Source organism: Nyctibius grandis, chromosome 26, assembly GCF_013368605.1.
Source record: "Nyctibius grandis isolate bNycGra1 chromosome 26, bNycGra1.pri, whole genome shotgun sequence".
In the NCBI taxonomy this organism is placed as follows: Eukaryota; Metazoa; Chordata; class Aves; order Nyctibiiformes; family Nyctibiidae; genus Nyctibius; species Nyctibius grandis.
The window spans coordinates 3,847,356-3,872,302 of NC_090683.1; the positions used below are offsets into that span (position 1 = coordinate 3,847,356).

Sequence of the window (24,947 nt, forward strand, 5' to 3'; positions counted from 1 at the left end):
TCTTTTATAATTTTCTGGGTTTTTAGCTCATGGTGTATATTTCATGCTTTTGGGTAAGTGTCACACACTTCTTAAAAATGCTAAAAAATAGTTTAGCCTTTTCAGGCAGGCAGCCCATGACAAATAGGTGCTGTTTTTATCCCGATGGATGTCTGCGTTTCAGATAGTTGCAGTCTAAAGCGACTAAAAGGAATAACGCTTTGCTAATTTATTTAACGAAGGACACAGATGCTGATGCTTTGGACAGCAAGATGTATCTTCCACTGGGGGAGACTAAAACGGCGACAAAACGCATCTAGAATAAAATGCAAAACAACTAATGAGCTGTGGATGGTGATTGCTGATGTAGCTGAGAAAAAATGCCTGTTTGCAGAGAGAGGAGCCTGTAAAACAAATGATTTCTGAACTGGCGTTTTAGAGTCTTTCAACAAACTAAAATAACTAAAAATGCACTTTGTGTAGCAGAGGACGGGCTACGTGGTGAAGCAGGATGGGCCTTTCTCTGACTTTGCTCCTGCTCGTTTTCAGCCCAATGGCTTTTTTTCAGTCGTGCACAGAATACAACCAGCTTTGGTTTGATTTCATTGAAATTTTCAGCCACAAAAAAGAGGCAGGATGGGTATCATAGACAGTGTTTCAGCTTGGGATTTGAAGTTATTGCTTAGGCTTTACAGAAGTTTGCACAGTATTTCGTCAACCCTCATGGAAATTTTTTTACCAGACCTTGTACTGTCCCACTCCACACACTAATTTCCGGGAAAATACGGGTTTAATTTATGTTAAGATGTTATCAGAAGTTCTGGGTATTTCTGGGGTACTCTGGCTTCTTAAGTTCTATAAAATGCTTCATGAAAAAGGAATATAAAACCCAGCAAGTGTTTGACAAATTTTCAAGGATGGGAAGGCAATTTATTCACATACTTTGATTTTCATGAGAGCTAAAGTCAAGTGGCTAATAGGGTTCATCCAAACTGTGTGCGCACATCCTCGCCCAATACTTCTGAACCTTCTTATCCTCTCTTTCAGAGCCTTTTCCATTAGCTTATCCTTTAATTAATTTCTGCCTCAAATGTTGAAGCTCCGGTGCAGCCTTCCTTCTCTCCGATTCTTTCCCTTGTGATGTGGGGTATTTTTTCAGCTCTTTCAAAGGAGTTGAGAATTCCCCAGGGGCTCCAGGGTCTTACCCCAGGTTTGTGCCTTGCCTCCCTGTGCCTGGGGACCTCTGGCTGCGAGGGGTTGTAAAATAAATAGTAATGGGCGGATTTTGGCATGGTTCTGCAGGCAGCGTCGGGAATTAATGAGGATCTGGCACATGGCTTGCAATTAGTCAGTGGCAGTCTTAAATTATTCATAAACGTTTTCGACAGTCCAGCTAGGAAAACGCTGATGCTGCGTTTGTCATCCAAAGACGATGTGATGAAGTAAAATGTCTTCTGCTGGCGTGTGGAGGTGACTTTGGTGGCACAAAACCATGTTCTCAGCTCTCGTGTCCAAACCAACGTGGCACTGAGTGTTTGCTGAATGGCCAGACGCTTACCAGCATTTCCTGCCCTCGGGGAGCCCGGAGGATATGAAGCCTGAAGTCGTGAGATGTCCCAGCAGGTTGGCAGGAGAAGAGGTTTGCTGTGCTGTGGTCAGCGACTGGTGGCATTGGAAGGTCTGGAGGGGCAGGAAGGTTGGATATAGGTAGAGGAGTGGGTGTGTTGCTTCTCAGGGTTTTGTTAAGGTTTTTTTAGGACAAGATATGCTATTCCCCGGTGACAGGCACAATGTGTATATTCACGCCCGTTCCGATAAAGGCCAATCTTTAGGGTGTCCTTTGCCTGCTTGGGGTGTTGTGGTCCAAGGTGTAGGCGTCACGCAGCCTTGAAGCCATCTGCACCTCTGAAAAGAAACCAAGATTTGAGTCCATGTAAAGCTGGAGCTTGCTGGATCCCATAGCTTTTACGTTTAGTCAGGTTTGTCTCTGCATTAGCCCCCGAGACCATTTGGTACCTGTTACACTCCTGGCTCTCAGAAGAGCCCTGTTGTACATTTTTACTCACTGATGTGACACATCCATGTATATACACGCACGCACAAGTAAAGTAAAGCTGTAGTTTATCAAGCACAAATCTTAGCTTGATGTTTTCCAAATGGAGTCTTTGGGGTTTTTTGTCATTTTTAAAAATTTTTGTATATATATATAATTTATATATTTTTTTCTATATATATTATTGGTGACATAATGCAAACAAAAATTTCCATCATCAAATGCAGTGTTGGAACACTTGGTTTGCATCAGTCAGACCACTACGGCTGCTTCTCTCGGCCACATCCACTGTCTATTGCTTGTGCAACGTGCCATCCTCCGGTGGGGAGCCCATCAGTCCTGACGCCGAGAGCCAGGCGGGAGCTGTGATGGGGACCTGGGGACACGCGGCCCCGGGGCTGCCTCGTCCCCTCCCACCGCCAGCGATTTTGCTTCTCCGGCGCCTGGCCGTGCCAGCACATCCCGCTGCGCTCGCGTGACAGACCCCAGCGAGGGGAATCAAACGAGCTGCCTGTGAGCTCATGCAATTCCAAAGTCATCTCCACCCTAGGATAAATTTAAAGCATATTCATCATTTTCAAGTGGGAATAAAAGTACAGCTCCTGTCTGCAGCATTTTCTGTATGGGTTAAAAAAAAAAAGAGGAGATTAAAAATACCTAACGTTTTTAAATACAAGCTGTTTTCCTTAGGCATCTCTGATGTAACATTAAATCCCAGCCCCTTTATTAGCTCTGGTTTAATGGATCAGCTCCAGTGAAGGATCAGTGAAGGATTTCAAGGTGATTTGAGCCGTGGGCATCAGTTCAGCAGTTCCCTGAGGAAGGTCCCAGGGCACGGGGACAGGGCAATGCTGGGGCAGATGCGGCAGAGCCTCAGGGTCAGGGGAGCAGCTCTTCTGCTGCTGGACTGGTTTGGAGGGAGGCTGGGGGGACTGGGAGGTTTGGAGCTTCCAGAGGAATTCATTGCACAGCTCATCCCAAAGCGCAGAGCTGGACACAGCACCATGTTCCAAACCCATGCGTTTATATTTACAGTAAGATCTTTGGGGTGGGAGCACAGCTATAACCTCTTCCCATGTAGATAAAACATCCCACTGTGGTAATTTGATAAACTAGTTTCAACAAGTTCAGCCCAAAGTCTGACGCAGTGGTGTTATCTGTGCCCCCGAGGACCTTCGGGCTGGACCAGGAGGGCTTCAGGGGATTAAACCACCACACGCACGTCCGCAGCGGAGGGTGAGTGGGTGAAGGAATGACAGACAGGCTGCTGAATGATGGTTGTGCTTTTTAAGTGTCTGAGGGCTTTTAAAACTTCAAAGAAACCAAATGATCTCCCCTGGAAGGAGCTGATGTAAATGCTGGGAGTGTGATCGTGCCGAGAGATAACACTGAGAAACCGATAGTTTTCCTACTTAAATCCTTTCTTACTCCTCCTCTGTGGTTTCACGGGATTTCTTTTAAAATGTTATGAAGACGTCTAGATTTTGTATGGTTGTTTGCGTTTGCATTGTGCCATACGATCTCAAAACAAATTGAAATCAGCTTCTGTGATCCACAACTCAAGCTTTCCACGGCTTAACCGCATAATCTTAAATAAATGCGTTGAATGTCAAGTGCAATACGTGTGTTGCAGATGGAAGGTGTGTTCAGAGCTGCCATTCCAGGTCTGAAATCACGTCGCACGGATGTAGCTCCATCCATGTCACTTAGCCCTGACGTGAAGGAATTGTGTTGTAAAATTCAAAGTTTGCAGCTGAAACGCGCAGTGTGACTGACCTCCCGGGTGGGAATCACCTGCTGGCGTTCTGGCCGCCTTCGGAAAGTTTTTAATTAAGAAACAATATCGGTGGTAAAGTGGGAAGATCCAGCAACTGTCTGTGCCGGCACAAAGTCCTTCCATCACTTTTTAAGGTTTTTTTTCATAGATTTATGTGTATCATCTCCCAATTACAGATCTCATAGGCAGAAGGCACCATATGAGCTGATCTTTCTAACAGCATCTTTGCACCAGATCTGTGCATAGTCGTTACTCTTCTTAGGTGTGTGTTCCCTAGATGGCTCTTGCCAACAGCAAATACCTTCTCCCTCCGCCCTCAAATGACCCTGAAGAAGCTTCGAGGCTGGTTTGGGTTTAGTTGTATGTTTTATTATAATCTAATCTAATGCATACAAAAATGGGAAAAGTAACACGACCGATATCCATGTTTTTAGGGGTTAGCGTTGCCCAGGCTTACGTGATCTGTTGGGGAGGTATTTCTTGCACTCCTTGTTAACTTCACGTTGCTTGCAACACTGCTTTTCCATGTGAAAAGAGAAAATGTTTTAATTGCTGTACAGGAAAACCCTATCAGCCATCTGGTTTCATTTATATACTTTAGAAGAGTTGAAATAACTTCGCTGAGATTGATTTAATGCTTCTAAGTGCTAAGGGTTTTTTTTGTGCTGATTGTATTGACCAGGTGAACAGACATATTATGTGTCTCTATATTGAACACACATACAGTGCTGTGTCACAGGGGTAGCTGTCTTGCAAAGCGTACTGTCCTGCCTGTGGCAAGGCCTTTAATGATGGTGACGTTAAGCAAGAAATTTCATTTCTTCAGCTACACTTTCCCCTGCTGTAAACTACTTCTTCCTGTAAAATTCCCTGAACTCCTTTGGTGAAAAATGCTATGAATGAGCCAGATGCTTTTAACAACAAACCTGTGGGTAATTAACGAGCTTGTATTTTTTTCACCTTTTGCAATGAAAAGATTTCTAAAGGAGATTAAACAGCAATTTCCAACTATAGTTTTACTGTTAGCTTTGATGTTTAAGTTCCTTCCCTGTGTTTCTCCTTTACAGTACGCTTCGCACCTTATAGACCTCCCGACATCTCTCTGAAGCCGCTGCTCTTCGAGGTGCCCAGCATCACCACCGAGTCCGTCTTCGTTGGCCGGGACTGGGTGTTCCACGAGATAGACGCGCAGCTGCAGAGTTCGAACGCCAGCGTGAACCGAGGTGTCGTGATCGTTGGGAACATCGGCTTCGGGAAAACCGCCATCATCTCCAGGCTGGTTGCGCTCAGCTGCCACGGCACGCGTATGAGACAGATTGCTTCTGATAGCCCACACGCCTCTCCGAAACGTAAGTACGGCAGTACACAGATCTTCAAAAATCAGAGGCCTTTTCCATCAGCTTTTATAATGGTTTTGGCTGAGAAAATCCCATTCCTCTTCAGGCCCAAGAAATCAGCTTAGTTTTTGTGCAAAGGAAGCACCTGTCAGCAGCATTTATACTGCTCCTGTTCCAAATCTACTTTTTGAAGAGTCAATCAATCAATCAGGTTGGAAGAGCCCTCTGGGATCATCGAGTCCAACCATGGCCCTGACACCACCATGTCAACTAGACCAGGGCACTGAGTGCCATGTCCAGTCTTTTCTTAAACACCTCCAGAGATGGTGACTCCACCACCTCCCTGGGCAGCCCCTTCCAATGTCTAATGACCCCTTCTGAGAAGAAATTCTTCCTAATGTCCAACCTGACCCTCCCCTGGCCAAGCTTGAGGCTTGTCCTCTTGTCCTATCGCTGGTTGCCTGGGAGCAGAGGCCGACTCCCACTGCGCTACAGCCTCCCTTCAGGTAGTTGTAGACTGCACTAAGGTCACCTCTGAGCCTCCTCTTCTCCAAATAGTCAGAATAGTCTGTCTCTTATTTCCCTGACTTAGAAGCATCACGGATTTTCTCTGATTGGGAACACTCCAATTTTAATTGCCAATATTCCATTATGACAAATCCACACCAGTGCATTCTCCTTCCCATATGGTTTGTTTTTCTCAGTTTATCATGGTATAGATGTTTACGGTGGGTCGCCAGCCTGGGCAGGCCCAGCACCCAGCATTGCTCTGCCTCTTGTGGTCCCATCCAATTCACATCACTCTGTGCTGACATGTTTGCAGGTGGGGATGACACCATTTCAAAATCACTCAGCTCTCAGTAAGTGAGTAAGACAGGACTAAAAATACTGGGTTAGGTACCTAAAGGTGTCTTTAAGGATCTAGGTCACTGTATCTCAGTGAAAGTGTAGTTAAATGTATTTACTGGAACGCAGTACCCTGAGCCATGTCAAAATATCTGAAATGTCACCGAATGCTGGCGTGGTGGATAGTGTCACTTGTCAGAGCAAAATGAACAATGCGTAGTGAAAGGCAGGGCTTGTTTCTATATTTTCACTGCAGCTCTGCAGTGCACCAACGGTATGTCTCCCCAGTCTGCTTAGAGGGATTGTGGAGATTAAAGAGGCTACTGTACTTAACTGTTTCTGGACTAAAAGCTTGGATATTTCCAATGGGAAGGTCCCTGCATCTTTCATGCACAAAGGAGGAAGATTCTTGGTCACACCCAACATGCTGTGATTTAGTTTGCACTCTTGTTTGTCCATGAAGTTGAAAGCTGAGTGATTCCTCAGTGTTAGTTGTTGGGATGGAGAACTGCAGAATCAATCAACTATTTCCTGAAGAGACCTTCTATAGTCTAGCTATAGAAGATGATAATTATTCTGCAAGTTTCTTTGATTTTTTTTTTCCACATGCTAGGAAAAAAAAAATCCGTTATGCTTAGTAAAATCCATGTTTAATAACAAATGCTAATCAGGTGACCTGACTATACTACAGCAGTTGTGCTATCAGCATTAGTAAACTGGCATAAACACAGCCTCATACTCTTAATTCCTGTCTCTGATAATTAATACAGGTGAAGGTGGTGTTGCATGCCCAAAATCAAGAATGTGCATCATTGTTAATAGATTCAGGGTTTAATTACGTAGGCAGTAGTCATCCTCCTTTGTTGTTTGCCATTAAATGGGTCATTGTTTGCGTTATGATTTCAAGTCAAGCTCAAGGATGCATTGCAGCAATCCATTCAGGAAAACGCTCTGCTAGGACAGACTGTGCTTAAGAGGACTGTTACTTTTAAAACCTTCCTAAAATAAAGAAATCAGTAATTAGACTTCATCAAGTCCTGCATGTCTTAGTGTCATTCAGAAATACTCATATGAGTGAAGATAAGAGTGGTTTGAAAATGTTATCCACAAAGGCCAGGTGAACAGACTGTTGTAGCAATCTACTGGTAAAGGCAATTTCTGCTTTGCCAGGCAAAAGAAACAGCTAAAACACAATAGAAAGGAGTTGAACTGGACAGAGGTGGTTCCAGTATAATTCATTATTTGCTTGCAAGCCTTTTCCAGATCCTCGTGCTACTCCTGCTTCGCTCCCTCTGATTACATTAATGGGCTTCAGATGGATATGTTAGCTGTGGCTCTCCCATTTATTTATATTATAAAGTAGGCACATAATTCAGAAAAATTGGCTGTCTCCACTGAAGAAGGACTTGGAACCAAATTAGTCAGCGATTGTTCATAATGAAGGAAGATCTATTGGCAGAACTGCAGAGCAGGAGAGCGCTGCACTAAAACGTACCAGACTTGAAGACAGAGCGTACCTTCGAGAGTGCACAATTCACTCAGTTATTGTGATTAATTTGAAGTCAGTGAAATTAAAGTGGAGAAGATGAATAAGACAAGCTCAGGGCTTTGTCTTAGCGGTCCTTCCCGAAAGTGCTGCTTCCAAAAGAAGTTTCTTGGGGAGCCTCTGGCCTGGCTGGACGGTGTGACAGTCTCTTGCTGCCTGAAATCCCAAGCAGAGTATTTGTGGAAAGTATTTTAACTGCCACGCACGACCTGCTAGAAAACAGCAGCTTCCTAGTCTGTAATAACAGTGTCGGTCGTGCTTGTCCTGTAGCAATTCATAACCTCTTTCCTTGGGACAGATGTGGATGCAAACCGAGAGCTGCCCTTAACCCAGCCGCCTTCTGCTCACTCGTCCATCACCAGCGGGAGCTGCCCGGGGACTCCCGAGATGCGCCGGCGCCAGGAGGAGGCCATGCGGAGACTCGCTTCCCAGGTACGAAACACACGGCTCGGGATTTTTGTTGGTCCTTGGGAAAATGTCAGTTTTAATGGAACCTCTTGGAAGGTCTCCTGCTTTACATGACTTGGTGCGCTGGAAAACGTTCAAGTGCTTACTGGGAGAGTCTAGAGAAAAACTTCTGCGACAAGTTTTATTACCCAGGAAAGTTATTTCTGTAAAATGAAATTCCCATTACATCAGATACACTCCCCTTCTGCTCCGAGAGTTTGTCTTTCCCAGCCATCGTACTTTATCCTCACTAATGTTATGCTATGACATAGTTATCAGAATAATTGTAATTTTTCTTCAGCAGTGAAAATAAAATTGCCACGTGTTTGAGCGGTGTTTCATTTTGCAGCGTTGCTGCTGTGTGCACTTAGGCATTGGGTGGAAAAGTCTCCAGAACAGATCGTAGCCTTGTTGAGTGATACACAAATCATTTGCTGTTATGCCAAGGGTGGATTGTATATGTCACTGTAGGTGAGATTTACAGCTTGAATTTGTTTGTTTTACTGAATTTAGCCCTACTTTTGTGGTGCCATTATATTGCTTTGAAATGCGAGGAGCTTGCTCCTCCTGCACCTTTTGGGAGGGTGTGAGCAGTTAGTGCTTGCCTGTTGCCAGCTCCCACTTTGGAGAGGAAAAAGTCAACAAAGTCTTTGTTCTAAATTATTGCCGGGATGTGTTTTGCTTGGCTTTTTGTGCCAGATACTGTCTTGTCCTGCCTGCTTTTCTGCTGCACCCAGATGGCAAGGCAGAGAGAGTGTGTGATAGCTGCGTAAATAAATATTAAGACTTGATATTCTCCTCTTCCACGTGGAGCTCTTGAAAGGAATGCAACGGCCTGGTCTGGTTTTGTTCAGGACGCATTAGTCATCGTTTTCCTTGCAAATCTTAAACATTACAGACTAGCAGAAAGGCCAGTAAAGTGTGCTGTCTCTGCTTAAAATACCTCATCCATCTCGACTTTCTTCCCCTGGGTGCTTAAGTAATCCTGCTGGATACGTACCTGATAAATGGATAGAGTTTTAGCTTCAGTTTCCTCCTGAAAAAGGTGAGGGGTAGGACTCTTCCAAACAGTGTGTCACATCCACTGCATAGATCATGCACTGAAGCTTTTTCGCATCTCTAATCACTGGAGAAAAGAGCAAGGAACAATGTCTATAGCCAAAAATAGAGTAAAAATAGGTTGTTATACCTTGGCTGCAGACTTCTTAGGAAAGGGTTTTAAAGCCCTGCTCATCCCCTAGCCAAAATTTTTTTTTTTGCAAAACAAATCCTGTGTTTTGCTGTCAGAATATAACAAATGAGTTAGGAAGATGTGCTGCCTCTTGTGCCAGCAGCAGGATTACAGACTTTTGAGTATGATTGTTAATCTCCCAGTAAATCTTGACTACTGTAAATGGAGGCAGATTCCAGAAATAACTGTCACCAGCTTCCAAACGTTAGGCCAGCATGAAAAAATCAATGCCAAGGCTGATGAGTTGACCTTAGAGCACTTGGAATCGCTTCTTCTACCCGAAGAGCTGACACAGCATGTGAAACTTCTGCAAAGCTCCGGAGTGTTCAGCAAAGCGTTGCTGGGATGAGTCAGAGCAGCAGCAGCACGGCTTGATTCAGCATTCGGAGACCTTGGGTCTATTCCCAGTTTTGCTGTTAGCCTTGTTGGGATCCTTGGAGACCAGCATCTCATCTGCCTGCCTCTGTTTCCCTGCCTATTAAAAGAAAAGTGAGCCAGGTAATGGTCCTTTGATATCTGATGCTGGAAGGAATATGTAAGTAGGTGTTAATTTGGTTTCTTCTCTTCGGAGGAGCAGTTGTCTTCCAGGTGGTGCTGCAGCGCGTGCCTGGATGAAGCCATACGTTGAAATAAAGCCCATGCTTACGTCCTGATTCAGAGCTTCATTTCCTACCACAAAGGGAAATTTTTCTGAAAGTACAGGAGGTTTTTTTTTTGGTTTGTTTGATATTTTTTTTTTTTTTGAGCTCTGTGTTCCTGCTGATGATTCTTTATAATAAACAACAATTCTGTGTTTTATTGCATCAGAGCCTTTTCAAGCACTGCTGTGCAGCACGCTACAAACAGCAAGTTTGATGGATTGTCAAGCCTCAGGAAGGGAAATGAAGGCAAATAAAATGGTTTAGAATGTTTGTCAAATTGATAGCTGGAAGTCGTGTGCCTAGTGCACTCTTAGTAACCTCCTGAGTAGTACAACTCAGCATCACCGCTGATGAATACTTGCTGTCAACAGCAGCTAAATTGATTTGCTTAGAAAGAGCCATGCCGTATGATGTCCTCCTAGATAAAACAAACACTGACTCTTCCACCCCAGCTGTGGTTTTTGAAGTCTCCGAGTGACACTGGGAGAAAAAGGATTACTGACCTGGCAACAGAATTGAAAATCCATTAAAATAACAGTGTTGAGCTCTTTGTTCTGTGGGCGATCGTGTCATTCAGAAACTCGATCACACGCATCTAACTTGCCTTTGAAAGATGATGAGAATTTGTTGCTCATAAGAGGCTTTGAAGATACTGAACTCTTAAACAGAGCAAATACACTGAATGTCTTGGTAGACAGTAGTAAAAATAGTAGGTTAAAATAATTTCGCTGCCTCATCTGAATGTCTGATGCCACATTCTCCAACGGACATTCTTGGGGACAGTGTAGGAAACGCCTTCACAGACATAAACTAAAGGGTCTCCAAGAGTCTAATCTGAAAAAGAAAAGAAGGAAAAAAAAAAGTTGAATGTCCTTTTGTGCAGGAGGAAGGGAGAGAAGAGCAGCAGAGCAGCGTATTGCTGTATCGGTAGCTGTGGAATAAAAAAAGAATTGCTGGTGGCCTACTTAAAACAGGTTTTGTTCAACTGGCTGAAGAAAAAAGAGCCCAAGGAGGTGAAGGAAAGACTGACCCGTAGGTTAGTCTGGTTGGAAAAGTATTTTTTGGATATGTGTGTTTTATAGTTGCATTAAGACTAGAGTCAGGATTGAAGTAGGGAAGAAAGTGTTGACAGCCATTGACAACCACAATTGTCAGGGCTATTTTAGGAGATATATGAAACATATGTGAGGAGGTTGCTAAAGCTGGGTGCAGATGTTCCACCTCTGCTTGCACCCAGCAGAGCAGGATGTTCTCAGGTTGTGCTGTGGTCCTTGTGCTAGAGAAATGCAGATCGTTACGAAAGCAGATTAATAATATACTAACAGGCTTAAGATTAATAATATACAGGGTTAAGTGATGGTTGGCGCAGGGTCCAGAATGCTGGTGGGAAGCACGCCGTCCCTCTCACCCACTCCGTTCCTTCTGAAAATGTCACTTATCCCAAAACTCCGAAGTTGTGTGTTTGTGATGACAGAAATGAAAGGTGAACAGTTGCTTTTCCTCCTCTGGATTATTCAGGGTTGTGCTTTTCTGCCTGTTTTTCATGCAGTAAGTTCTTGGGGGCAAGGGTTGCTTTTAGCTCTCGTTGTCAGAGATGAACAAATCATTAATTATAGAAAGAAGTAACCGACGACTGCCTAGGAGGAGCTCCACTCGTGTCGCTCCAGCTTCCTTGCCATGCTGGAAAAGAGCATTTTTGCATTGTATTCTTAGGGAGCAGTTTGAAGTCATCCATGATTTCTAGTTCAGTGTTCATCATCAAACTAACAGAGAAGAAAAATGCTTAGAAATGAGGCCATTCAGAAAACCAGTATCAGGGGTGATTTTTGTCCTGCAAAAACTGTGCCAGGAAACAAGCTGTGTCCAACTGGTTTAGGAGTTACCTGAGTTTATACTCATGAGTGGGTCCTAGGAGGAGAAAACCATTAAAACCAGGGCAAAATTCCCTGCCTCCCAGACCCTGGTGAGCAGCTGTTGAGGTTTCTCATGTCTCGGTCCCTCTCTTTGGTCAGAAATGGAGAAAATAGTGGAAGTACAATAATGCCTTTATATAACTTACCTGGAGCGTCTGCTCTGACTGTCCTGTTCCAGGTTGTAGTGATCATTTTGGATGTGTCGAGGGAGAATTATTTTTTTTAAAGGGAAAGATCAAAGTCTTGCTGTTACACCAGGGTCACGTTCAAGGTTGTGATTGGCATTGTGTTGGGGGCTGTTACTTAGGGAAAGAAGCCTGCCATGAAACTTGAGGTATCATTTTACCTTTCATTTCCTTGCAAGGAAAATATTAAGTATATGGGAACGTTAATAGCTGCTTAGCAGAGATTTCAGTGAATCAATTTCCTAATTTTAAAAATAACATTAATCCTGTTGATGGGAGGTGAGCTGGCACAATCCCCCTTTTTCCCATTCACTCACTGTCTTCTCCTGCCTCTGAGGAGGAGCTGAGGCGGTGGCTGCTGATGGACTTCCCATGGGTCGTGGTGAGGAGTGTGGGGACGTGTCTCAGACCCCAGCTCTCAGCAGTGGGCTTCAGAGCGGTCCTCGCTGGGGAGGTTTCTCTGCAGCTTTTCCTCCCTCCCCTGCCTTGGTAGGGCTTTGTACCGTACATGGGGTAGAGAGACTTGCAGGGAAGGAGGACAAGAGCGATTGTCTTGCCAGATTTGGCAAACTCTTAAAAGTAGGAATAAAACTACTCGCATTGCAACACCCATCTTGACACTTGCAAATAAAACATAAGCATTTCTGGCAAACCTGCTCGGTTAGTCTTTCGTTTTAATATATATGCATTTATTATGGAAATAAGTTTGCAGGATTCCTGGATTTATTTCGAGTCTGCCCTCCGACAGCGAGCAGGCTGCCAGTTTTTCTGCAGTGCCAACGAGTCGAGCTAGACTTGGCTCCTTGGCTGCGATAGCTGCGGACCAGCCTTCCTGGGGAGCTAGGCATGTAGAGCTGAACACGGAGCTTCGTGTCACTGTAAACCCATCTGCTGCTGGTTAGTGCTTGTAAACACACTGCCTGATACCACGGAGTGACTGTGAGGTGAAACTGGGAAAAAAAAAGTTGTGAATATGGGCAGTAAGGTGTTTGAACCTAAGATCCCATAAAAAGGCAGCACTCCACACCTCTCCCATGTTACGCCTTGCTTTTTCTGCCTTTTTACTGTTTAATCTTTTATCCGTTAAAATAATACTCAATTTTACTTCCTCTGGCCAGGGGAGGTGAATGACCATCACTAAGTCACCCCAGTGCCGCCTTTCTGTCTCCAAATGATGCTGGGCAATGTCTAACTTGGGCTGATGCATCTCAGCCGGAGCATGACCTTAGAATCACAGAATCCTTTAGGTTGGAAAAGACCCTTAAGATCACCGAGTCCAGCCCTAAACCTGACACTGCCAGGTCCATGACTAACCTTGTCCCTAAGCGCCACGTCTACAGGTCTTTTAAATACCTCCAGGGATGGTGACTCAACCGTGCTTGTCCAGAGCTGGTCCTTCACCTCAGAGAAATGAAACGAGAGGCTTTCCCACCAGCCCTAGCCTGTGTTGAAAAATACTGACCCATAAATACGTATCCTAGCTAACCTTTGCCTTTCAGCAAGGGGCACCAGCACCATTCAGAGGTATGATAGCCCCAGGTGACATTGGTTCACCTCAAAGGAAGAATCCTGAACTGTGTCCCCTCTGGTTAGGGTCACCTTCCCCATTTTCCCTGAAGGTTTTCTCCTTTACTCGCAGAGGATTTTTAATGGATTGGCTACACAATTCTAAATAACCCATTGAACAGCTGTATTCTGTGGGTTTCTGCATGCTGCGTGGTTGCTTGTGGTAGCAGCACTTAAACAAATGGACCTGAAAGCCAGCTCTGCTGCGCTAATGGGTTGTACCCTACGTCGAGCAGCTGGTGGAGGAGCCGTACGTCCACTGCATTAGCGCACTCAGCTGATGCTGAGCACGGCTGGTGGCTTCAGAGCCTCCTCTTTCCCCATCCTCCGAGCCATAACCCAGAGTGTCATTATTGTTGCTGCAGGCATATAGAAAGAAAGGGAGTTACTCCTACCTTATGCAGAGGTGGAGGGATTAGTTACTTCTGAGCCTTGATGCCCTGCGACACTAATGAGTTTCAGAGGGCATTTACTGGCGTACTCAGCTGTGTAAAAGTAAGGAATGTTCCCACTAAACTGGGTCACCACATACACGCACAGTCACGTGCAATGGATAAATACAGCAGTGCTGAGTTCCACATCCATTATCACAACCAACCTTGTGCCTGGCAAATGGCGTTTTGGCAGGTAAAAGCATGACACTGAACTTTATTTGAAGCTACTTTGGATGGGTCAAAAAAAGATAAATCTTATTAGGTGCAGAAACAGGGTTAAAATACAACATCGAAGCTCTTTAAGAGCACTGGAGGAACTGGGGTGTTGCTGTGAGCTCGGGGGTCTGTGAGGTTGGCCCTTTTAGGGGTGTTGGCAGAATGGCCTCTTCGCACGACATGCTTACAGAAGGAAGCCGAGACACGTCACACCAGAGGCGTGATGCCAAAGGAATGCTTCTTAAATGGAGGATGTTCTTTTTCACAAAGAGTGCCAGAGAACTGCTTAAAATTGGCCTGTCCTATTAAGTAAAAATAACTTACGTCCCTTGGGGTATCTTCAGCCCCTCTTTCTCCTTTGATGTTCACACTGTCCTTCAACCTTTCTCATATTGCTGTTCTCTCCTGCCTCTCCTGACATGTCATCTTCTCCCTCTTCTCTCTCTTTTCTTTCCCCCCCTTCACAGTTCAGTCTTTTCTCTCCCTCTGTACTTCATAGGTGATACACAGTCTCTTTTGTGCCTCATTTTTTTTCCGCTCTCTGTGCCCTCTCTAGCCTCTTCCTCCTCCTGTGTTCATGCAGCTCTTCCCCTCCTCTTCCACTGACGTTTTCCATTATCTTCAGAATAGCTGTTTTGCTTTTAATGCACACGTCTTCGTTTTTTTCCCAGCAGCTGTTTTCCTAGGTCCTGATCTCTGTGCGGAAATCCCACTTTTTTTTTTCTGATTTCATGGAATTCTTCCGTATCTGCTCAGCTGAGCCCAAGCCAGGTGAAATCAGTAGCTTGGCTTTGGAGATCTGGAGCACAGTTTGCATGGCCACAATTTAGAAAAGCATTTTGGTTTGGGGAGGAGAATTGCAGGAAAGATGTATGGTGTCTGCGTGTCAGGATGGGACACTGTTGCCAAGTCCTGCATCCAAGAAAGGGGCGGGTAAAGGAGTGACCCCAGGTGGAAGGACAGCAGGAAGGGTGGCAGGAAGGTGAAGGTGAGCCTGGATGAAGGGAGAAATGGGAAGTGGTTGTGGCAGAAAGGAGAGAGTAGGATGGCTGGTGTTGGAAGGGTTGGGAGAAGAGACTCCTGAAGACCTACTGGATTTGACACCTGAAGAGAATACGAATAATATCTTTCATAATTCTGCTCTAGCAGTTAAGAAGACGAAGGTTGTGTCATTTCTGAGTAAGTGAGAGTTTTGGTGCTCCTTGACCCCACTTGAGGAGAGAATGGGGCCGTGTTGAACGTTGGCCATGGTCTGTCAGAGGCAGTGCTCTGCCTTTGCCGTGTCTGGTGTTTCTCAAGCCTTATAACACATAATTAATGTTTAAAAAAATTGGCTACCAAAAAGCTAACGATGAGTGTACTACTTTGATGTGTAGCCAGCTAGACTTTCCAAATCATTTTAGGAGAGGAGGTAATCATTGGAAGTAAAATATGTACCATGCAAGTGTGAATTGTTTTGAAGCTCCCTTTCAAGCAAAAAAGGAAATTACACAAGTTTGTAACTTTTGGCATTTGATATTTAGTGTAAACAACATAATGCCTTGGTTTCTCAGCCCGGAGTCACTCGACTTGTCGAAACTGCGTTCTCAGCCCTTACAAAAATGGCATAAACAGGTATTTTGAACAGTTCTCTTGATCTAGGTGTTACTTTTCCCATCCTTCGTTGTAATCCACTTGCGCTAGGGTAGCTTATAGGCGTTGTATACTTAATGTTTGCAATCCAGTGATTTAAATTTAATCAAACCTTAGAGCAAGGAATTTTTCAGCTCCCAACTTTGTAAACGTCATTTACATAGCTGGTATAAAGGTTTAAAAGTTTTGGAAGTCCAATTTAGTGTTTAATAGTGTTTTGTGCTATGTGATGACAAAGTTCAAATTGAAAATATGATCAGAAAATTTATGTCTTAAATTGTATCAGACAAAAGTAAATGTTTACTGGGGACAACATCCAGGCGTGCCCACACCTTTGGAAGAGCGTGCTGTTCCCTGCTGATTTCATTTATCGTAACACAGTTTCTAGATAAAATTAAATGTTTAATTGAAGGATTTTGTTTATGATGAGAGATGGTTGGAACTTTTTCAAGCAGTTTTTTAAAGCAAAGTAGTTTGATATATGGAAAATGAAGCTTTTATTGAGAGCACACCTTTTTAAATGAAAAATTTCATTCCAGGCTATACAAGTTCTTATTTTTTTTTCTTGGATGTACTTGGCTTGTCCAGCCAAGCAAAAAGAGGAGAAGCCAATAACACCCCAGAGTTACAAGCTAGCATTACAGAGTGGTCATTTCAGATGCAGAGCAAGGACTGGACATGGTCTCCTATATCTTAGAAGGGAATCCTAAGCAGTGAAGGTGGTAATCCATCCCTTGCTGGATCCTTGAGCAATTAATAAAATATATGAAGTGAAACAATTGGAAAGAGACCTTCCCCAGAGCACTAGTGGCCAGGTATTAAAGGCCTAATATGGGGGAGAAGGAACAGGGTTTGAATCCATTGGAGATGAGCCCTGTCCACACCAGCCCATTGTTGTCCTGAAGTCTCTTTCGTTCACTTTTCACGGTAACTTTGGTCTCATTCCCAAGGGTGGAACAGGGAAATGCTTCGAAACCTTGAAAAGTTTTACAGGATGAGAAAACTGTTTCCCACCCAACTCTGATTGTGTAAGTGAGGAGCATGATTTCTAGCACCAGGCTCAGCTTGCAGCTCTGGCTTTTGGCAGGCTCGCTTTGATTTGAAGATAGAGAAAATGTCACGGAGAATAAATAACATCAAGATGAAATTTTGGCTCAGTTGCATTTCTGAGGACATCGCGATGCCTTTCCTTTGGTTGCCTTTCCAAAATCTTCATTGCTTACTGGTTTAGCTTCAAATCCATCTATTAAGCATTGCATTTATCCTCCTGTTTAAGGCTTAGTCAATATACCAGTAAATCCAGCATAAGGATCAAGAATCTACGTGAAGGAGCTTAAATTAATTGACTTGTATCTGTATGTATGTCCCACTATCTAGCAGTGACCATCCCCTTCGTGGGTACTAGGAATGTCCCCTTCTCCGTGACATGGCTCTTCAGATTCCTGGCAGAAGTTAATTGTCCTCTCGTAAAACGGAGACTTTATTTTTGTGTCTACACACCTATTGTGTAGGAAATAAGAGCTCTGCGTGCAGTGATTTGGTTTCTGTTCCTGGGAACCTGATATCAAGGGATGGCCGCTTAAGAACTTTGTACTGTGGAATCCACAAGTTATAATCTCCAAATAAATAGGATTGTTGAAAAGAAATCACTACCTTTATTATTACTTTACCCAGTGCTGTCCTCTAAGGGAATACATTATATTTTAACTGTCTGGTAGGAATAATTCTGTTAGGAATTTAGAGGTACCCATTAAGCTTAAGCGCATGTGTTAGGCTTGATGCTGAGAATGACAGCCTGGCTTTATCATCACTGTATGCATCACACCTCATTTTGACTGTGAAAGGAAATTATTGCATTATAACCCATTGGTAATTTCATATATTCCTATTTAAAATGAAAAGCCAGCAATGTGCGAGGACCCCCCAGCCTGATGTTTTCATTTCTTGGTGCCATCCTTCGCAGCGGCAGAGCTCAGAGGCTGGGTGCATCCCCCCGTCCGCCTTGCAGCCCGCTGCGAACCGAGGGCTGGTTATGGCAGGTGGGAAGCCAGAAAGCCTTAATGACGGCCAACAGCCGCGAGCCACGTTTCATCCGAGCTCACATGGCCTCCAGAGAGGACACAGCAATCTCGTGTGCGCAGTGTCCTCAGTTATATTGTCCTTCCCAAGTGTAGAAATGTGGTTTATTTCGCAATATTCATATGCTGTGCTACAATGCTCCAGGGCAATGATGGTTTCGGTCCAAAACTGATCCCACCTGCCTTGCCAGGATATTTTTGGATCCTGTCGGTGACATTGGAAAAGAAAACCCAGTGTGTGGGAGCTGGAAAAGAAAACCCAGTGTGTGGGAGCTGGAGAAAAGCTTTCTGACCTGGCAGAGGCTCTCACCGATGGCCGGGCGGTGCCACGAGGAGGCTGGTGCCAGGAAGGGAGCAGGAGGAGCTGACGGATGGAGCAGGACCAGAGCAGCCTGCCCAGTGCTTTACAACCAGGGAGAGATTTTTGTGGACCTTTTTTTTTTAATATTGCCAAAGAAAAGAGGAAAGTTGGCAGATTGGACTGAGAAGGTATCCCTGGTTTTCTGCTTATTTTAATAAGCAGGCAGAATTTAGTGGGTTCTAGCAGAGTTTGAGGAGCTGGGGAAATCAGGTGACCTGGGGAAAGAGGGAAGTTTCTTTTTTCTTTCTCTTTTTTTTAATTGAATTGATATTCTGAATGAAGAGAGGGATCACGGTGGGTAAGTAATATATAGCGAGCCTGACATCCCCCCACCCCGTTCACAGGAATCTGTTGTTTGCGGGTGTTACTTTGCTGTAAGGTGCTCAGCTAGTGCTCTCTGCCTGCCTCTGCAGGGCTTGGCATTTGAAAACAGCAAATAAAAAATAAGTTCAAGAAAACAATCACAAGTTATTACTGACGGCAAGTCCTTAAACAGAGCTCGGAGCACAATCCTACCGCTCCCTGCTCAGCGTTGTGCTTCAGACGTGTCAGTTGCTGTCGCTGTCCGTCCCCGTGAGCAGCTACAGCTTCATTTCATTTATTCCTCAAGTGGCAGGTCCAGTCATTTTTCAGGATCAGCGCCTGTTTTTACCGACTGATTCGTCTGGATTCTTGTCACGGGTGGTTAACACTTGGTGCTCTTAAAGACTTCGCCTGCCGGAATACATCAAACTCACCAAACAAAACCCGCTGCTTTTAACGACTTGCTTGACTCGTGTCTGATGAAGATGCATTTTTTTGTTCTTTTTCTCTTCCCTAGGTTGTCGCTTATCACTACTGCCAGGCTGATAATGCCTACACCTGCCTGGTGCCGGAGTTTGTGCACAACGTGGCCGCGCTGCTCTGCCGCTCGCCGCAGTTCGTCGCCTACCGGGAGCAGCTCCTGCGGGAGCCCCACCTGCAGAGCATGCTCAGCCTGAGGTCCTGTGTGCAGGACCCCATGGCCTCCTTCCGCAGGGGAGTCCTCGAGCCCTTGGAAAACCTGCACAAAGGTATTGTAATGACGCTCCCTACGCTTTCCCTGAGCTCCCGCCCACTTTTTTTTGTTATTATTTTTATGATGCTGCTTAGTTGCATCTGAGCTTTTAAACAAAGCCATAGATGAATCCTTCTGCGTCGCATCTCGAGCTGCAGGGAAGAGGTGAGATCTGGAGAAGCTGAGAATACGCTATCGTGCTTGTTTGGAAGTGAGGGGTTAACCACCCCTCTCCTCCTGGTCACAGAATCACAGAATCAATCAGGTTGGCAGAGCCCTCTGGGATCATCGAGTCCAACCATTGCCCTGACACCACCATGTCAACTAGACCAGGGCACTAAGTGCCATGTCCGGTCTTTTCTTCAACACCTCCAGAGATGGTGACTCCACCACCTCCCTGGGCAGCCCCTTCCAATGTCTAATAACCCTTTCTGAGAAGAAATGCTTCCTAATGTCTATCTTGAACCTCCCCTGGCAAAGCTTGAGGCTGTGTCCTCTTGTCCTATCGCTAGTTGCCTGGGAGAAGAGGCCAACTCCCACTTCACTACACCCTCCCTTCAGGTCGTTGTAGACTGCACTAAGGTCACCTCTGAGCCTCCTCTTCTCCAGGCTAAACAACCCCAGCTCCCTCAGCCGTTCCTCGTAGGTCAGACCCTCCAGACCCTTCACCATGATGTGTGTTTCAGGGCCGTAGATGAAACACTCATGGCAGCGTGAGTTTGCCTTTCTCTTCTCTTGCTCCCTTCCACATCCCAAACGTGGCCTGGCAGTTCTGAAGGTGAAAACAAGCAACAATTTCCACGCCCAGCTCTGCTTATGGCAGTGTGTTCTGATTTATTTGTTTAGAGGCTGGACATTTTTCCCTTTCACTGCCATTATGTAGTGGGCTTTTGAGAATTTGATGCTTTAACCAAAGGAGCTGATGATACCATAAAAGTCTGTGTGTAAAGCTTCTAGGGCAGTTGGTAACAAGCCTTATCCTGACTATGGATTTCAGAGCTTTTTCTAATGCAGCATTGTTTTTGTCTGCTTTTCTTTCCTTCCTCTGCAAGATATAACTAATTCGTTGTGACAGTCGCTAAATTTAAGATCTTTGCTTGTTGCCATGAAAACTGTCAGAGCGTTACAGAGTTCAGGGCTCTTGTCCTGCAAAACGGTGTCTATTAAAATAGTGTGCTGCAAGTTGGCTGCAAAAATAGTTCAGGTAATTTTCTTTTACCACTCTACAGATCACAGTGTAGGAGCCAACGTGAAATAGATGCAGCTTCCACCAAATTCAAAGCCCTGTTGATCAAATCAGTTCAAAACACAGCGTCCAAACTCTGAGCAGCAGCATCTGGGTCCCACACGCGTGGTTCCACCAGGCACAGAGCACACGTAGAGCCAGCACAGCTCAGCAGCAGTTGGTTTTCCTGGCACGGAGAAATGTCACCGTAGGAGTAGTGTGGCTACTCTTTCCTACCAATGCTCTTGGCAAAAAAAAAAAAAATAAAAGATACATTTAGGAACCGCTGCTCTAAAGGAAAATAATTCATGGTAACTCCTTGGGAGGTATTTCACCGGTTGAGTTCAGAGCATTTCAGAGGATGCTTATTTTTCTTGCCAAGCAGATTGACCCCCATCTTGTCCTAAGTTCTGAGGGGTGGAAAAATTTTATATAAAAGCTGCTTTTTATTCCCCTCTTGGGCTGTGCACTCAACGCAGCTCGAGTGGAGGCAATGATCAGGACTCCCATCTTTCAACCTTGCCGATGGAGAGTGCTGGCAAGCTGATTTGCACCGAGTGTTTTGTAACAAAAGGAACAGCGTCTGGAAATTGGTTTTAAAATATATAACGTTTAAGACTCTGTAAATATATCAGCAGGTCTTTTACAAGGTGCTGTTGAAGCTTTAATGCTACTGGGACAAAATTATTGCGCAGCCGTTAATGGTGAATGTCACTGAGAAAGTTAGATTCACGTTTCGCAAATGTGTTTTTTTTAATCTCAAGGAATCTAAATAATATATAGGAGAACAAAGTTCTGATTCTTCCCCTACTCTCTGCTTTCTCCTCTCTCCCTCAGGCTTTATGAGAAACATGAGATGTGAGTATAAAACTCAGGCACTATATTCACTCCAAGATTTTGGAGTCATAAAGTGTATTTTCTAGTGTACCCAATAACCTTACTGGGAAGTTTACTGAAAAAAGGATCTCTGGTAGCTTTTGTGCAAAATATGTGTCTTTCATGTGGATATTAACAGTATGTTAGGAAATAAATGCAACTTGGTAACATAAGGCAAGGACAAGATGGGATTTTGATGCTCAGCAGTACTGAACGCGAGGTGTTCACGCGTTTCTGTTCCCCCTGGAGCACCACAGAGACAGCTCGTGTCGTCGGTGAATGTTTTGTGCTGGGTTTTATAGAAAATTTCCTGATGCAGTTTAAATTCCAAGGGAAAAGCTAGCCTGCTGTTGGGAATAGTGAGCTTATGGCCAGCAGGATTTATCTGTAGTACTTTACAAAGGAGAGCAAACTTTACGCAGATCAGAATCTGTGGTACATATGCCAACAAGAGACTTCTGTTTCCCACTTGAGTTTGTTAGGCAAGATTACCTTTGAGAAGGTACCACTTGAGCTTAAGATGCAAGCCCAAAAGAATCTGTATCATTAGTAACAAAGCTGTACTCAGCTCTCAGTGTCTGACGTAGAAACAATGACTTCATTGTCTGCATTACTTTGGTTACTGTATTCACCAGCAGCAAAAAAAATCAGTTTAAAAAGTCTGTGATTTGCTTTTTGTAGGATCTTTTATTCTCCCTGACTCATTTATAAAAGAGATTTGACTACAGACTTCTGGTCAAACTCCTTTACAATACTGGAAGTTCAGAGGCATTTTGAACAGTCTCTGTTGAACAGGGGATGTAGCCTCCAAAATGCTGAATGACCGCGTGTACGCTGATGGTTCACCCTCCTCAGATACTTGTTTGGCCTGTGAATCGGGTTTGCTTTTGTTTCAAACACTTGTCCAGACCTCGGCTGATCAAGAAGCCAGTGCCCAAAGTGCAGATGCCAAAATTGGAAGAATCTAGAGGTGTGGGGAGGTGGATTTCTTGGCGAACCTTCATTTAGCAGTTGAAAAAAATCAGGCAGGCTGACATCAGGGCGAGACAGGCTAATAATGTGTTTATTAAAACTTATCAGGAAGATACTGATTCACATCAAATAACATCGGACTTTGTGGAAGAGGTAGTTTATAAAAAGAGGACTAGCTATTTTATCTGTGGGATATCACAGTTGTATGTGTTGTAACTAAAATACCTATTTTATAAGAATTTAAATTGCTTATGTCTGGGACTACCTAATATGCAATTAATGCATCATAAGAAAGGTGCTGCTAATCTGTCTTTTTTATTCTTTAGCAATATCTGATGATGTTTTAAAACTGTAGTGACTTTGCACTACATTGTAGTTGCAGGTCTAGCCTTTCAAATAAATGCTTTTACTTTCTCTCCTTCTCTCAGAGAGGAAGATCCCCGATGAAGATTTCATCATATTAATTGATGGTTTAAATGAGGCTGAATTTCACAAGCCAGATTATGGAGACACCATAGTATCATTCCTGAGTAAAATGATTGGAAAATTCCCTTCCTGGCTGAAGCTGGTGGTGACAGTCAGGACAAGCCTACAGGTATGCTGAGACCAAGAACTGTGATAAACTCTGTCGTCGTCATGATGGGCTTTGATAAAGAAGGTCTTAGTGGATATCTGGATTTGCTTAAGACCCTTTATTTCAGGTTATCCTTGTGGCTTTTTTATACTTGGATTTACATTCATGTCCCCAAACTCACTCTCTGCTGTTGAAAGGATCTAATCCAGCATCGCTTATTCACGTCAATAAATGTTCATCAGCAAATACTTCAGTTCCTCTTGGTGAGCCAGCTCACATGCCAACGGGCTACTTACTCGCCGAGCGTATTAGGAGGGTAGGGCCTGATGTGTGTCAGCCTGTGCTGCTCGAGAACATCCTCTCCTCCATGTGGAAGGGCGAAGGAGTGCGTATCTTCATACCCCTTCTGCGTGACCCAGAGCGTGAGAGTGGGATTGTTTCAGCCTGGAGTGGTCAGTGTCGGGCCAAGATATTCTTCAGCTCAGTGAAGAATACTATGAGCAGGTGCTGAAGCTCTAAGCTGAATGTTGTTTGGGTTATTCTTAAGTATATTTATTGTAGTTTGCAGCTGGGCAGGATTTTACCTTCAGCCTGTCCTTAGCTACTCCTCACCACTCTTGGCATAAGGATTAAGCTGACGTTCGTTTGTTGGCTCAACTGCTCGTCTGAATGGAGCAAGCTGGAAGCAAACACAAGGGCCCAGTTAGGGCAGCTCTGCTCTTTCAACTGTTTCGCAGTAGAGCTGGTTGATTTGCAGCATCGCTTGTGGGAACATTCATGCAGAGCATCAGAGAGAGGAGCCCAGAGGAGACAGACGTCAGAGGGACCAGATGCGTTTGGGAGCCAGCTCAGAGCTGCTCTTCAGCTGGACCAGCTGCTGCGGGCAGAAAGACGCGTCTGCAGCTCTGCAGTTCTCATTTGTTCATTATTAGCCATTTTTTCATTAGCACAGGGCTGCGCAGTTCATTTTTACCGAGCTCCATTAAACCAGTTTTATTGAGATTTGCTAATATTTACTGAGATCCACAGGTTGATTTACTGTGGTCCTCCTGGCAGGGAGCTGAGTGCTGCTTCCAGCTCCATCAAGGCAGGCAGCTGCTGCACGCTGCCTTTGTAGCTGGGAACAGCAGCTGCTCCCCCAGACACCGAGAGAGCACAGGCTTATCTGCTGGGTTGTGCTGCAGTTCTTTTTTTTTTTTGCTCCATAATGGAGTAGGTTAAACATCAGTTGGAAGAAATATTTTTGTAATTGTAGGTAAATTGCATCCCTATGACCTCACTTCCTCGTTTAATTAGGGCTTTTGTTGCCCTGCGGTCTTCACTGCAAGCTTTAGTTTTGCGCTGTGCTCCCCCTCTTTATTTTATTGGAGAGTTGATGGCTTCTCCTGCAACTGCCTTCTCCAGCTCCGCTGTGTCATTTCTCCCCACTTCACAGTGGCTGAGAGCCCATGGTGCAAGAATTCCTTTGGAAAGGCCTTTGACGATCTTTGGTTTATGGTGCATAAGCATCATCAGTGAGCTCAGCAGACGATGAAATCCCTGGCCACACTGTCCTGCAGCAGACACACGTATTTATTTTGCACTGGAAGATATTTGCCGTTATCTGTCCTGATGTTTCCATGCATTTCCCTGTTAATGGCAGCTCTGTGACACAGGAGCACGCTCCTGGGGAGGTGCTTAGCTCGGCTTCAGCAAAACTTCTGGTGTCAAATCCGTCATCTGGTTGTCCACAACTTGTTCCCTCTAACATGACAGCAGGAGGGATGGCATGTCGATACGGGGTTGGGATGGGGTAGGAATAACAAGGGCACTGCTCTGTGTGAATTTTCCAGCCCTTTCCATGGATGCGGTATTAGGAACTGTGTCCTTCATTTTTATTTCAGTCATGTTTCACACGCAATCTACTTGATTATAGATGAGATCGTGAGGTCCTGAGGGCACAAACTGCCCTCTTGTGTGCTTGCTCTGATGGAAGAGGTCTTAAAGGAGTCTCAAAGGTGCTATTGTAATATGAATTAAGTT

At 44.6% G+C, this 24,947-nt stretch overlaps 1 protein-coding gene across 3 annotated transcripts in view; it reads left to right on the top strand.

The window, feature by feature from the left end:
- The window catches only part of TANC2 (tetratricopeptide repeat, ankyrin repeat and coiled-coil containing 2), a 206,714-nt gene that overhangs the window by 137,396 nt on the left and 44,371 nt on the right, over positions 1–24,947 (top strand). For all 3 annotated transcript variants that reach the window (XM_068418571.1, XM_068418573.1, XM_068418572.1), the window contains 4 exons: positions 4,877–5,158; positions 7,837–7,970; positions 19,063–19,294; positions 22,780–22,946. In XM_068418571.1, coding sequence (XP_068274672.1) covers positions 4,877–5,158; positions 7,837–7,970; positions 19,063–19,294; positions 22,780–22,946 — 815 coding nt within the window. The remainder of the gene's footprint in view (positions 1–4,876; positions 5,159–7,836; positions 7,971–19,062; positions 19,295–22,779; positions 22,947–24,947) is intronic.